Source organism: Heloderma suspectum, chromosome 16 (assembly GCF_057233095.1).
Source record: "Heloderma suspectum isolate Gila_16-S chromosome 16, 16-S_ref, whole genome shotgun sequence".
Classification (NCBI taxonomy): domain Eukaryota; kingdom Metazoa; phylum Chordata; class Lepidosauria; order Squamata; family Helodermatidae; genus Heloderma; species Heloderma suspectum.
In genome coordinates, this window is record NC_139473.1 from 19,395,457 (window position 1) to 19,410,502 (window position 15,046).

The following is a 15,046-nucleotide window of genomic DNA, read 5'->3' on the forward strand; positions in this document are numbered from 1 at the left end:
CTCCCTCCCAAGCCCTTTTCCTTTTGTGTCGCGGCTGTGAAGATTGTAAACTTAAGGGCAGAGACTTGTCAACGATAGTTTTTTTTAAAACCGCTCTGGGAGACTGTGTTGGCTAACAAGCAGGGTAAAAATGTTGTCCATGAATGAATGAATACATTGATTAAAAAAGAGGACAATAATGCAGGCAAAGCATTCTTCATGTCCCAGTGCCCTGCCCCACCCACCTGCCATGAGCTCAACAGACCACAAGAATGTTGTGGACTCACTGGCTCATAAACACGGTGGAAGAAGATTCTGGGAGGCAGGCAGAGGCTTAGCCAAGCCCTAGACTGCGCCCAGCAGAAAGCAGAACGCCCTGGGAGGGGAAACTGGTTCTGCCAAGAACACATTCCAACCAAGGCAGCACAACTAAGAGACAGGTGAGGATTAGGCTGCAATGGGGACTGTTATCCACAGTGAACCCAGGTGGCAGGAGTTGTTTGAGGGTGAGACAACCCTCACATAGCCCATGGCTTGTTTTAGGGTTATCTGAGGGCTGTTTAACCCTGAAACAGCCCCTGCTGCCTGGGTTCAGACAGCACAACAAACCAGGTCAACCCCCCATCGGGGGTTGACATGCTTTGTCATGTCGTATTGGCTGCGTTGGGCAAACCAGCCCAGAGAGTTGGCTACCAGGGGTGTTGAAACTCCAGCCCGCCTGGGGTCCCAACCCGGCCAGCACATCTGAAAGGCACCAAGCCGGGGAAAGCTCCTTTTACGTTCAGCCGTTAGATGGACAAGAAGAAAGCTGCCTTGTGCCAGGTCAGACTATGTTCCGCACACTGGACCAGCTCCTTCTGAAATCTGGTCATGACACTTGTTCCATGTCGGTTCAAATATTGGCGGCTTGGGGGGGGGGGGAGAGAATAGGAAAAACCAGACATTTGGGGGAAACTGAAATATATACAATGCTTCTTATCAAACCCAAACATATTTTATTGCTTAAACAACATAAAATGCATAACTTAGCCTATAAAATTGTCATATAGTTATGAAATCTACAGCGCAATCGTAGGCATGTTTGGGACCACTCTGTTTAGTGAACTTACTCCCAGGTAAACCCAAAGAGGACTGGTTTCTTTTTCCACCTAGGAAAAAGAAACCAAATGCACAGTTACAAATTGGGGGATACATGGCTCAACAAGACTACAAGCTTGGAATTGTTGTCGATCACAAGCTGAAGATGAGCCAACAATGTGATGTGGCTGCAAAAAAGGCAAATGCTATTTTGGGCTGCATTAATAGAAGCATAGCTTCCAAGTCCCGGGAAGGACTAGTTCCCCTCTACTCAGCACTGGTTAGGCCTCATCTGGAGTACTGTGCCCAGTTCTGGGCACCACATTTTAAGAAGGATGCAGACAAACTGGAGAGGGGTCAGTGGAGGGCAACAAAGATGATCAGGGGACTGGAAACAAAGCCCTATGAGGAGAGACTGAAAGAACTGGGCATGTTTAGCCTTGAGAAGAGAAGACTGAGGGGAGATAGGATAGTGCTCTTCAAGTTCTTGAAAGCTTGTCCCAGAGAGGAAGGCCAGGATTGCTTCTCAATCATCCCAGCGTGCAGGATACGGAATAATGGGCTCAAGTGACAGGAGGCCAGATTCCGGCTGAACATCAGGAAAAGCTTCCTGACTGTTAGAGCAATACGACAATGGAACCCATTCCCTGGGGAGGCGGTGGACTCTCCCACACTGGAGGCGTTCAAGACGAGGCTGGGCAGCCACCTGTCAGGGATGCTCTGGCTTGGACTCTTGCATTGAGCAGGGGGTTGGACTTGATCGCCTTGTAGGCCCCTTTCAACCCTACTATTCTATGATTCTATGACTAGCAGCAGACCTGGATATCGAGTTAAACGTCATAACACCGAAAACATCTGAGTGTCAGCCAGAGAATCTAGTTCAGTATTAGTTTATAGGACGATAGAAAAGTATTAAAATGGGCTGGATGTGCCTGATCTCGTATGATCTCGGAAGCGAAGCAGGGTCAGCCCTGGTTAGTACTTGGATGGGAGATTGGCTCCTGCATGGAGCAGGGGGTTGGACTCGACGGTCTTGCAGGCCCCTTCCAACCCTATGATTCTATGAATTATTCTCTAATGCTGTATGTGATCTTATACAAATATCTTCACACTGCACAGTTTAAGTAAAAACCTCAACTTAAACAGAAAAAGAAAATACTTTTTTTTCAGTGTCTCTCCACCTAAAGTTTTAAATTTTCACACTGGAAAAATAGGGGGAAAAATGGGGAAAACACACACAAAAATGCAGGGGGGGCAGTTACTGAATGTTCCTTATTTTTCTCCACAGGACTTCACATTTCTATCCCTAATCAGAAATGAGGATGCCCGCCACATCTCTGCATGAAACCCTGCTCTTTTGAAATGACCTCAGCCATGGGGGGGCGGGGGCAACTCTGCCCCACCTCTCCCACTGGATGTGACAGGAACATTCGTGTCACTCCTAGAAGAGATGCAGCTCAATCACCTGCTGTCAGGGAAGGGTGCCCGTTGCATCCTCTAGTGACTCACCGCTCTGCGCTCACCTCCTTCCAGTAGGCTCCGTCAAGGGACTTGCAATATAAACCTCAGGGTGAGGACCCTCAGGGGCTGAACATATACCCTTTGGGTTGAACAAGCCGAGCAGCCCTTTAACTGTCTGAACAGCTATTCCAGAAACCGCCCATTTCATCAGTTTGTAAAAGCAGAAAGGGGCACAGCATACTTCAGAAGAGATGCCTGCATTTTTGTGGGGTGGGGGGCACTACTCACCATCTAGATTGTTTAGGGAGATAACTGTATCCAAATTAGCACCAAGGATTTCGCCAAGCTGGTTCACCAGCGAAGTGTCGTTAGCTGGATACACTGCAATGTGGTCTCCGGATTCATACCTGGGAAAGTAATTAAGGGGGGGGGTGAGTCCCACTGCTGGTTTCGGAGACTTCCTTGGATTGTGGTCCCAGGAGCCCAAAAACCCCTCGGCAAGCATCCAACCATCCTAAATGTGGGGGAAAGCATTTCACTTAAATGGGGTCTTTCTGACCCCAATACCATCTATGGCACAGTTCAAAACACAATGAGGCAGGTGTGTTTGATCGGGACTCAGTATGATATTGTTTAAAATATTATCTATTTTAAAAGAGGTATCAGGGCTCCATAATAACTCATACTAATAATTCCTACAGCCATCATGAATGGCTGTCAACGGTGATCAATGGTTAAGTTCGATACCGCCCAATAGCCAAAGCTCTCTGAATGAAAAAATGAAATAAATTTTTTTTAAAAAAATCAACTGTATGGAACTGCCTTGTTCAGGGGCAATCTACCTGCAAACACCAGTTGTTGGTGGGCAGTTGCGGGGGGCTAATGCCTTCTCACCCGCTTTTGGACTTTCTACAAGAGGCATCTGGCCATTGTGGGAAACTGGATGCTGGACAAGATGGACGCTTGGCCAGATTCAGTAAGACTCTTACAGCCATCCCACTCTAGGGAACAGGCGAGGAATTCGTCCAGTCTGCATTTTAATGTGATTTTAATGCAATCTTACCTAATGTCGCACTTTCAAACCACTACATAAACTGCAACTCAGCTATCCTTTGAAAATCACACTTCTCTGAATTTTGCCATCAAGTTCTCCACCAGAAAATGTATACAAAAATGTACAAATTAGGGAAAATGATGTTTAAATGCATTCTATTAGGAAAAGGGTTCACAAAAATGTGTACACTAGGCAAACATGCGTACAAAGCTGCCTGCATTCGGAGAAATATTCACAAAAATGCTTACAAATTTACATGCAAACTTTTTTCTTAATTTTTTTTTTTTAATAATCTCAACATTTGGGACGAACGGAACCGAAGACTGAAGCTCGGGATGAAATAAATTTAAGATTGGAAAAATGAGAAACAAGAAACTGAAACTGTTTCGTTCATCCTGACTCCCATCATCCCCATGCTGGGGTGGTGGGAGTTGTAGTACAACACATCACGAGCGCACCAGGCTGGGGAAATGTTATTCGTATATTTGGACTGCAGAGGCATGCAACGAACTGACGGGAGATGAGCAACACAGACGGGTCTAAGGGATCCGCCCTTGACTGTAATGTTCCTGATTGTGCACCTACCTGATTTTGGACCCGGTAATGTCCAGTTCGAGGTGCATCAGGTGCCGCTCTCCACCCTGGTTCAGCTTCCGGTTCACTGTCACTGGAGCCAGGAACGGGTTCTTGGCATCAAAAGGTCTGGGAGGAACACAACAAGACTCGGTTGGCTTATGTCCTGACATGGCTGGGAGCACGCAACAGCTTCCAAACTTGCTCTGTCCTCATTTTGCTTCCGTTGGTCGGCAACTAGGCTTGGCCTGCAAGCCACTGGTTAGGGAGCCCGAGGCGGCTTGCTTCTCGGAGGGGCGGAGGGGCATTGCAAGGCTGCTCCCCTGTGGGGAAGCTCAGCAGAGGCACAGCATGGTTTTCTCACTTACGTGCACTCCAGACCTCTCTCCTCCCTCCGTTTCAGGATGTGTGCAGAGCGTGCGGACAAGGTGACCCCCCGACAACCATTTGGCCCAGCCGTTTCCATCTGCTGAACCCGGAGCAACAACCTCCTGACCTGACGCTAACATGCCAAAGTCCGAAAGCAGCTTTCCTTGACCTGCTGCCCTCCAGATGCCTTGGATTACAACTCCCATCGTCCCGGCCAGCACGGCCAAAGCTGGCTGGGAAGGCTGGGAGTTGCAGTCCAACACTTCCAGAGGGGACCAGGTGGGGGAAGGCAGCCCTAAAGCAATCTCACACACCAGTCCTAAAACACTGGAATTTTCATCCACAACCGTATGCAGAAGCCGTCCAGGTACGGTTCCTCCCCACCGCCCCAAATGAATACGTTGCGCTGTGCAGGAAGAGAATTCTGACCTTGGCAACAGAACACACCCTCAAAGAAACTGGTCACTGGTCTATTGAGTGCTGTCGTTTGCGGGAAAAAGTGCAGCCATCTTTGTTCCTGCCTGCACCGTCCTTGTAGCGGGCAGAACCGCCCCACAGTACTGCCCACAGAAGGCGTTGCTGTGATGATGACGATTTTAACTTACGGTTTCTGGTTCTCGTAGCTCTTGAGGCGGCCCATTTCGCCGGTGTAAATCTTGCTCGGGATGATGTCCGTGAGGACAACCAGTTCGTACTGGCGTATGCTGGTGGAGGGGGGGAGAGAAAGGTGTTAAGAGGAAGTACATGAAATCGCTGGCTTCCAACACTCAAGAGGGCAAAGGAAGACGACAGAACGGCCCAGTGGTTAAGAGGGCCTAGGATTGTTCTGAAAAATCAACCAGGCACAAGTCCGAGTCTGCAGCGCATGGGGGGAAGCGGGCAGGATCATGTGCAGAGGCATCCGAATGCTCCCATTTTATGCATGGCATAGTTGAGGCAGAGATGGAGCGGGACAGCCATGTGCCCACAATGAGTCCAACGCAGAACCACATCTCCTGGATCAGGGGTGGGAGACCGTTTCCCTGCTGAGGGCCATCCCTCAGGGGCCACACTCTGGCTGTGGGTGGGGCCAAAGCCAGAGGTGGGCGGGCCCCAAGTAAAAAGTGCCACCCCCTTTTCTTTCTCTTCCCAACAACCACTTCTCTCTCCCAGTTTCCCACCCCTGACCTACATCTAACCCAACTCTCCATCCGCTGGGATGGCTCCCAATCCCATGGCTACCACCATCTCCTACTCCCGGACTGACCTGGATTCATCTCCAGTGGCTTCCACACCAAAATGTTCGCACACAGCTGGCCAGAACTGCTCACGCCACGTGATGAAATCTTCTTCCAGGCTGTTGGAAAGGGGTGGGGGTGGGTGGTGGGAGAAATACAGAAAATGTCACTTACAGCAACCAGCATCAAAACCTTGGCAGGAACCTCTCGTCTGAGCCTTTAAGAATGGCAAAGCCGGAAGGAAGCTCAACAAGGACAGCTCCGCCCGTGCAACTGCAGTGTCATAAGCTATCCCTGCTCGACTACATCTGGTGCTTTACACAATGCTTTTGTGTAAAAAGCGGCCGGACAGCCAGATGGGCAGCTAATAAATCTAATAAATCAATAAATAAATGCACAGTCAGGAGCAAAGCGGAGACTTTCTTGTGGCGGCACCCCCTCTGTGGAAGACTCAGCCCAGCTTCCCAGGATGGTTTGAGGAAGCTGGTTTAAAACAAAAAACAAAAACCTTTCCTGTCCAGGCAATCAGCATAAGGCAGCCTTGCCCAGCTTGGCGGCCTCCCTGTGGTGTTGGACTGCAACTCCCATCATCCTCAGCCAGCATGGCCATTGGCCGCTAGGTTGGGCAATGATGGCATAAGGTGCATGCACAGACCAAATATCAGGTTCAGTCTGATGAAGTTTCCCTAAGCACTTTTTCCCCCTCTTGTATAGCATCTGCTTCCTCCTTATATGGCCTAAACGCCTCTGTATGTCCTCAGCCACTGGCGAGCACTTCTCTCCAAATGAAGCACTCCATCCCTCAAAAGCCTTTTTTCTGCTGTCCATCAAGGGCGTTTACTGGCTTTTATATGCATTTTCACTTTGCCATCTTCTGAGCCTTCTTGAAAGGGAGGAAGGATTTTTTTAAGCATAGAACAGAATGTTTAAAAAATTAAGAAGGGAGGGGGGCTTGGCCCTTTAATTGCCCCCCCACCCCCACTCCACGGGTGGGGAACTTGCAGCCTTCCAGACGTTGATGGACTACAGTTGCAAAAGAAACCTAGAAAGCATCCGATACAACCCCCCATGCTGGCTGGGGAATGCTGGGAGTACAGGATGCATAGGACTGTAGGACTTTTTTCTGTCTAAACATACATAGGATTGTAGGACCCTTTTCCATCTAAACATACAAAGGATGGTAAGATCTTTTCTGATTGTAGGACTTTTTCCAGTCAAAACATGCATAGGATTGTGGGACCTTTTCCTAGTCGAAACATGCATAGGATTCCACCCTTGATCTGTTGCCTTTAGAAATCATCTCAGTTGCCGGTCTTTGAATTTTGGAGAGAGGAAGAGAGAGCTATCACAGATCTCTGCAGGCATTTTAATAAAAGTGAGTCAATATATGTTTTGATGTATTTCAGATGTATTATTATTATTACTCGGTTTGTTTACTCTTTTTTGGGGGTAGCTCTGCATGAAAAGCCGAGACGTGGCCTCTCTCTTTTCTGTGGGCTACGGTTTCCATCAGCCCTGACCAGCCGGCCATGCTTGCTGGGGCTGATGCAGCCAGAGCCCAACACCACTGGATGGACAGAGGTTCCCCACTCCCACTCCCTAAGCTCTTCTCTAACACGGCCCAGTGACTGCTCTCACGGCCGAGCAGAGATGCACACGGCCACTCACTTCCCGTCGTCATCTCCCAGGCCAAGTTCGAAGATCCGCTGGGCTCCGAGCTCCTCCATCCGCTTGTCCACGTACTTCCCCATGGCGTTGAAATGCTCGTAGGTCTTGTTCCCCAGCCCAAACACCTGCAAGGCACCAGAAGAGCAGATCCATTTAGAGAAGGGGTCCCCACAGGGAGGGCTCCCTGCAGGCGCCCGCAAAACGTGTTCTTTTAATCCCATTTTTTAAAATATACATACATGCATTTATCCACAGCAATGGATATTGCTGTGGATATATGCATGTATGTATATCCACAGCAATCCACATACGAAATGCATATATATATGAAAATACAACCTTCTAGCAATTACACATAGGTTTCCGCAAAAGCGGCCCAGATACTCAAGTAAGTATCCCTTTGAAGGGGGCATCTATATGCCATCCATTCAAATGTCAAAAGTGTTGTAAGGTCCTCAATCCATTGCGTTATAGGAGGGGAGCGTTTATCCTTCCAGTGATGTGATATCACTTTTCCAGCTGTCAAAAGGGTGCGGAGAATCCATTTCCGCTGGATGGCTTTAAATGGGGAGTCTTGCCAAGAGGCAAAGGTTCCTAAGAAGATTTGGAGGCAAGGAGCACACGAATGGGCAGAAGCAAAAGATTGTATGAAGTAGCAGGAAAAAGGGATACAGAGAAATGAACTCTACTAAGCAAGATACAAGGCTTACATCCCCATTCAGCTGTCGGGAACTCCAAGCAAAACGACAGCAGAGAGACACCAGACAGCGGCCAGTACGCAGCACGTTCAACAGCCTGGGTCTGTGTTCAGCTTGGGCAAAACCTTGGAGTTTTATGTAGAATCATAGGGCTGGAAGCGGCCTACAAGGCCATCGAGTCCAACCCCCTTGCTCAGTGCAGGAAGCCTGATTCCCAGGCGGTCTCCCATCCAAGAACTAACCAGGGCTGACCCTGCTTCGCTTCCGAGATCAGAGGAGATTGAGCGCATCCAGCCCTTTGCTCGAGTATACCCGAGAGCTCCTTTTGCTACGTGCCGTTTTCAACAACAGCCTAATCACACCTGTTGAGGTGGTCATGTCCTCAGGTCTTCTCAATGTTTATGAATTCTTGTACCCACCAAAGATAAGCTATGGCAGGTGACAGGTGAGATCCTCCCAGATTCCAAGGCTGTGCCATCCCAAGCAAGTAACTCATCTTGAGAAACAACGAATTATAAGCCAAGAAGCTTGAGGGCTCTTAAATGGGTCTGGATCTCAAGGAAATGCATGAAGGAGTAATTGTAGCAAACCACCCTAACTCCTCGATATACAGTGGGTCTTCCAGTGAGTTTCCCTTACAAGGGATTGGACAAATTCATGGAGGATGAGGCTATCAAGGGCTACTAGTCCTGATGGCTCTACGCTCCCTCCAGTATCAGAGGCGGTATGCCTCTGTACACCAGTTGGTGGGGAAGATGGGCGGGAGGGTGCTGTTGCACTCGTGTCCTGCTTGTGGGTTTCCTGTGAACAGCTGGTTGGCCACTGTGTGAACAGAATGCTGGACTAGATGGACCCTGGGTCTGATCCAGCAGGGCTCTTCTGATGTTTTTCTGTTCGGACACCCTTTTTGATGAAGAGAAATTAAAACTGAAGCAGTAGCAGGTGAAGTCTGGTAGGGAACATGGCATCCCGGGGACCCTCAGAGGGCTGGATTGGGACCTCCAGGCCAACCCTGCCTTAACCTCGCAAATGCACCTGACCCAAGGCCCAAGCAAGAGTAGCCAAGGGGAGATAGGAAAAGACTTACCGCATATTTAAGGCCAGAGAGATTGGCATCAGTTTCTTGCAACCAATCATAAAAGTCCTGGGCGTTGTCTGTGGGGTCCCCTTCTCCATAAGTGGCCATGCAGAAGACCGCCAGAGACTTATCAATCTCAGAGAGACGACTCAGGTCGGACTGGGAACGAAAGAGGAACACAAAAGAAGGCGTCAGCTCCAGAGAATACCAGTGTGCGTTTGTTTTTATCGAGAAGAACCCTAAAGACATCACACGTGGAAGTAAGAGAGGAATTCGGACGTATCTTTATTTGAGCCAGACAAAGGTTTGTTATGGTGTATGCAAGCTTTGGAATCACATAGGAATCTTCCATAAGACAGGTGTTGAAAGCTAGAAGATGCTGGATCCAAGGTACAATGACTAAATTGGCACGCCATGCTAAATCATGGTTTGAACACAGGGGTAGGTAAGCTGCTGTTCTTTAAAAACAGAAGGCACCGGGTTCAATCCCCAGGTAGGCCTGTGTAAGACCTCTGTCTAAAGCTCTGGAGAGCAGCTGCCAGTCATTGCAGACATTGAGCTAGATGGACCAAGGGTCTGACCCAACTGAAAACGGATCTAGAAAACCAGTTTCATCCAAGAGCACCTGGGAGTTGACTGGCGCACCAGTCAGCATCCACCTCGCCTTTGTATAATACACTTTACGTACATTACCTATTTATTTCTAAGGTTTATTAGTTGGCCTATAGCTAACAGCTCCCAGGGCAACATCCAATAAAGAAACACAAACAAAAACCATATAAATGACAACAACGGAAGAAGAATTACAAGGCTCCGGACCACAATACCTGATGGAGCACCTCTCCCAGCATGAATCAGCCTAGACAATACGCTCAGCATCCAAGGGCCCCTCCAGATGCCTCCTCCGTGTAGCAACAAGGGGGAGGGCCTTCTTGGCGGTGGCCCCCCAATTTTGGAACCATCTCCCCGACGAGGCCCACCCGGCACCAACATTGTTATCTTTTCGGCACCACGTTAAAACTGCCCTCTTCTCTCAGGCGTTTGGCAGCATATAATGAGTTTTAATTAGGTCCTCTGTGACTGATTGTTTAACCCATTGTTTTCAGATATATGTTGCCTGAGTGTGTGTTACCTGCTTACATGGTTTTTATGTAAATGCTTTTTTTTTTGGCACTTTGTAGAATGTGTTTCAATGGTTTTTATTTTCTGTGAACTGCTCAGAGAGCTTCAGCTATGGGGTGGTATAGAAATATAATAAATTAAAAATTAAAAATGAATGAACCCATTAAAACAGCAATTCAAAGCAGCCTATTTGTAAGCCTTACAACGACCCTGAAAGGAGAGGGAAGATTCGGACGGGGCATTTCCCCATCGGTAATTCAGTCTGAGCCACTCCACTATACTCAACGCAGAATTAACTTGCAGAATTCATTGCCCCAAGGTGCAATGACCACTGCTGTCTTGGATGGCTTTACGATGGAATTTTGGAAATTCATGGAGGAGGAGGAAGAAATCTATTAAATGGCTATGAGAGGTAAACAGATCCTCCATGTTCAAGTGAAGTCTACCTTTGAGTATCAGTTGCTGAGGCCAACAGCAGCTAAACCCTATTGCCCTGGAAACATGGGCTTCCAGTCGGTTCCCAGGTGCCATTTTTGATGGAAAGGCAGGATATAAATTGAATATACTCACCAAGTCATACTCCTCTGGGTCGGCAGACATGCCCCGCATCCCGTATCGATGAGCGTCTTTGGCAAGGCGGTTGGCAAACTCTTCGCCAGTCCCTGTCTGAGAGCCATAGAACACCACAATGTTTTTTCCCTGGAAAGGCGACAGAAAGGAGGGGAGAAAAAAAGCACAGAATTTAGCAGTCAAGCCCAAAAGATGTGTAGCTCTTGGAATGCTCAACAGGATCCAGAGTTGGTTGTTCCGAAGAGTTGTTGCAGATAACCTCTTAGTTATCCAGCTCGAACCCCTCTCTCCCAGACTGCAGGGTTGACCTGATGGGAGAGGAAGCAGTAAAACCATCCCAGGTTTCAGACTGCACAGAGAGGACAGAAGGAGAAAAACAGAACAAAACCAAAACACTCTCCCTGCACACAGAAAACCAGCATATCAGGGGGAAAGATTCCAGTGTAGCCGTCTCCCTGCCCTGCTACATTTCCACATGCCATTATTTTTCTGTCTTCAGTCCACCAACGGTTTGACCAGGTCACCTTCCGTTTGGGCCGAGACAAGCCAACTCCACCACCTCTGTGCACTTCTTTAGATTTATATATTAGATGGTTAACCCGCAGCCCTCAGCCTTGGCCAACCTGGCACCCTCCAGACAGGTTGGACTACACCTCCCATCATCCCCAACCAGCACAGCCAACGGCCACACAGCTCGAACCCCCGCCAACCAAAAGTGCAGAAGGAAGGAAGCCAAACGTACCGTCTTCTTCATCTTTTCAATGAAGCTCCCCTCATTTGCCGACTGCGCACTGGAAAAGAGAGGAAGAGAAAAGGCGTCACGCTGGAAGATTTCAGAGCCCGGCAGAGGTGCAGTGAGCAAGGAGGCCGTGGTGGCATCTCCTGCTCCTCCCTCTCACTACTGCCATTGTCTGGACCAAAACAAGATGCAGGAGAAGAGGTAGACGAGGAGTAACTCCAGGCAGCTCTGGCCAGTGGGCCCCTGCTGGGGTTCGGGCCCTTGGCGGATGCCCGGCCATGCCTACTCTTGACGCCAGCCCTGGCAGGGAGCGATATCCCTGAATGCACTGATTCCTGGCAGAATTGCTGCTGTTTCCCTGCAGGATGGGTCTCCCAACAGGGGGTGTCTTGCCAGTGGACCCCTGCTGGGGTGTGGGCCCTTGGCAGGTGCCCGACCATGCCAACCCGTGACGCCGGCCCAGCACCAGGCAACTGCCAGTGATTCCCATCAGCCATCTTTACACCACCTTTTTTCCATGCAAGGCCTTTTCCAGACTTCAGCACGGTCCCCCTGCCTGCAGGATCCTATCAGGCTCGCACAGAGCCACTCCCCTGATCGCCAGGGGCAAAGAGAACAGATGAACAACTGTTCTTTTTATACCATGTGGACTAGTGTGGCGGCTAAGTGGAACAGCGAGTGATGCCCCCAGTTCTGCAAGTCTCTCTCTCTCTCTGCTCTAAATTTCCCTACCTGCATCCTAGGGAGAATTATACTGATCTACCTCGCAGGGCTGCTGCTAATAGGACAAGGACAGTTTTGAACACCTGAAAGCGGCGAACTACATTATTACTACTTTTGCCAAGGACATGAAGGTCAGGCATGTGGGATTTCCCACTCCTTTAATCCTCTTAACAACCCTACGAGGTAGGCTGATATTTATCTAGGGAATTTATCTCGCCACCCTTCATCAACAAATGAAAGAAAGCCCAAGGGCACTTCATATGGGAAAACAATTCTGAGACAAAACACTAAATCAGTATAAAAATGACCGATAAGATGTACTAATTGGGAGAACGGCCAAAGACCTGAGGTCTGGTGGGGAGACAGCGACTGTGCCAAGGTCACCCTCTCCGTTTCATGGCCACACGGGGAATATAAAGCAAGGCCTCCCGGTTTAACCCTGACATACTCTCTACACTACACCACACCATGAAGTATGTTTTTAAGGTCATCCTTGATTTCTTAAGACTGCAACCAGCAGAAGGCGTTTGCTGCTCTTACTCCTTTCTTGCTATAGGGCTAAGCCAGCCATCCGCAACCTGGTTCCCTCCAGATGTGTTGGGCGGCAACTCCCAGAATCCCCCAGCCAGCTGGCTGGGGGATTCTGGGAGTTGCCGTCCAACACATCTGGAGGGAACCTGGTTGCGGATGTCTGCAGTACTCTCTCAGATGTTTCAGAAATAAAACATTACTAGTGTTAAGTCACCATGGCTAAATAGAACCTTCACACTTAGAGACTGTCTACCTTTGAACACTTATGTTCAGCAGCAACAAAGAGGACTACCAGCTTTACATCCTCCATATAAAACAGCTTTGGAAGGCACCTCAAAAGGTCATCTAATCCACCCTGCGGCCTATGCACCTTCCGAGGCTGTCTGCCCATGTCAAAAAGCTTCATACCATCAGAAACTCCGTCCTAAAGTTCTGTTGAAATGCTCCGTCTTGCAATTTGAAGCTGTCGGTTCTTTGGATAATGCCCTTTGGAGGGGCCTTCCCCGGCCAGACAGTCTGGATGTTTTGGGCGACAACTTCCAGAATTCCTGACTGTGAGACCTTGCTGCTGGGAGTTGTAGTCCCAAACATCTGGAGGGACTCAGTTTGGGGAAGGCGATTTTGGAGCGACAAAGCACACATCTGCTCCCCTGTCTATGTGACTGCCCTTTCAGATATTTCTCTCCTCCTCATGAGTTTCCTGGAAGCATCCAATTATTTGGCCACTCTGAGAAACAGGATGTTGGACCAGATCGGCTTTCCGCATTGGTGCCCTCCAGATGTGCTGAACCGCAGCCAGGGGTGTCGTGGTAAATTTGGAAGAGCGAGCGCTCATTGTGACAGCCCCCCTAGCCATGCCTCCCCCTGCCCCGAGAGTCCAAAACTGCAAGCGGATGTGTGGATCCATATCAACAAAACAGTTCTACCGTTTTCATCTCCACCAGGAGCAGGTCTTTGGTAAAGCAAATGGGTCTGAATTGCTCATTCCAGACCAGGCAACCCCAAAATGATGATCATGGGACTGGAAACAAAGCCTGAGGAGAGACGGAAAGAACTGGGCATGTTTATCCTGGAGAACAGGAGACTGAGGGGAGATAGGATAGCGCTCTTCAAGTCCTTGAAAGGGTGTCACAGAGAGGAAGGCCAGGATCTCTTCTCGATCATCCCAGAGGGCAGGACACGGAATCATGGGCTCAACTGACAGGAAGCCAGATTCCGGCTGAATATCAGGAAAAACCTGCGGACTCTCCGAGCAATGCAGCAATGGAACCCATTCCCTAGGGAGGCGGTGGGCTCTCCTACCCTGGAAGCATTCAAGATGAGGCTGGACAGCCACCTGTCAGGGATGCTCTGACTTGGACTCCTGCGTTGAGCAGGGGGTTGGACTCGAGGGTCTTATAGGCCCCTTCCAACCCTACTATCCTACGATTCTATGAAAATACTTCATTAAACAGGGAACAATATATTGTTGCTGGGAAAATTCATTTCTCCCCAGCTACTGTGAAGATTGCAACTAAGCTCAGAGGGAACAGGGAAGTCTGAGGAGGGTGGCAGGTGACTTCAGAGTCCCTGCTAATGAGAAAAGTGCCGGTGCTGCGACCCTGCGAACCCTGCCTCCATGACTCGGGGTCACACCCATTATTCCTTAGACAAATGCACACAGCTCTACAGGCGAGCTAAGACTAGCATGTTAACTGGCTTCAGCGTGTTCTATTCCCCCCACACCCTACACACACACACACACACACACACACACACAAAACCTAAACAATTTAAAGAACATGCATGCTATTGAGCTGTTCAGCAAAAATTGTTCCATTTCTAAAAATGCACTCTTTCATAAAGCTAACTATCAGTAACAGAATGGATACCAAACAAAGGCAGTTTCAAAACTGCAATTAACTTTTGTTAGGTGGGTCCCCCCAGGGAACATGTGTGCATTTATAATATAAATGCATCACTCTTTAGGCAGGCTAAAAATCAGCATGTTTTTTACCCAGGGGTAGGCACTCTAGCTGTATTGTGGTGTAGTGGTTAGACTGGGAAAACCTGGGTTCAAGTCTCCACTTGGCCACGAAGCGCGCTGGGTGACTTTGGGCCAATCACTGACTCACCTACCTCCCAGGGCTGTCGTAAGGCTAAAATGGAGGAGGATCATGTAAGCTGGCTTGGTGGAATATAAATGTA

At 49.0% G+C, this 15,046-nt stretch overlaps 1 protein-coding gene across 7 annotated transcripts in view; it reads right to left on the minus strand.

The window, feature by feature from the left end:
• POR (cytochrome p450 oxidoreductase) overlaps positions 1 to 15,046 on the minus strand; it is a 78,406-nt gene that overhangs the window by 10,211 nt on the left and 53,149 nt on the right. For all 7 annotated transcript variants that reach the window (XM_084822815.1, XM_084822814.1, XM_084822813.1 and 4 more), the window contains 8 exons: positions 11,609 to 11,657; positions 10,867 to 10,995; positions 9,184 to 9,333; positions 7,399 to 7,523; positions 5,760 to 5,849; positions 5,119 to 5,217; positions 4,157 to 4,273; positions 2,806 to 2,924 (listed from right to left, as the gene is read on the minus strand). In XM_084822815.1, coding sequence (XP_084678941.1) covers positions 2,806 to 2,924; positions 4,157 to 4,273; positions 5,119 to 5,217; positions 5,760 to 5,849; positions 7,399 to 7,523; positions 9,184 to 9,333; positions 10,867 to 10,995; positions 11,609 to 11,657 — 878 coding nt within the window. The remainder of the gene's footprint in view (positions 1 to 2,805; positions 2,925 to 4,156; positions 4,274 to 5,118; positions 5,218 to 5,759; positions 5,850 to 7,398; positions 7,524 to 9,183; positions 9,334 to 10,866; positions 10,996 to 11,608; positions 11,658 to 15,046) is intronic.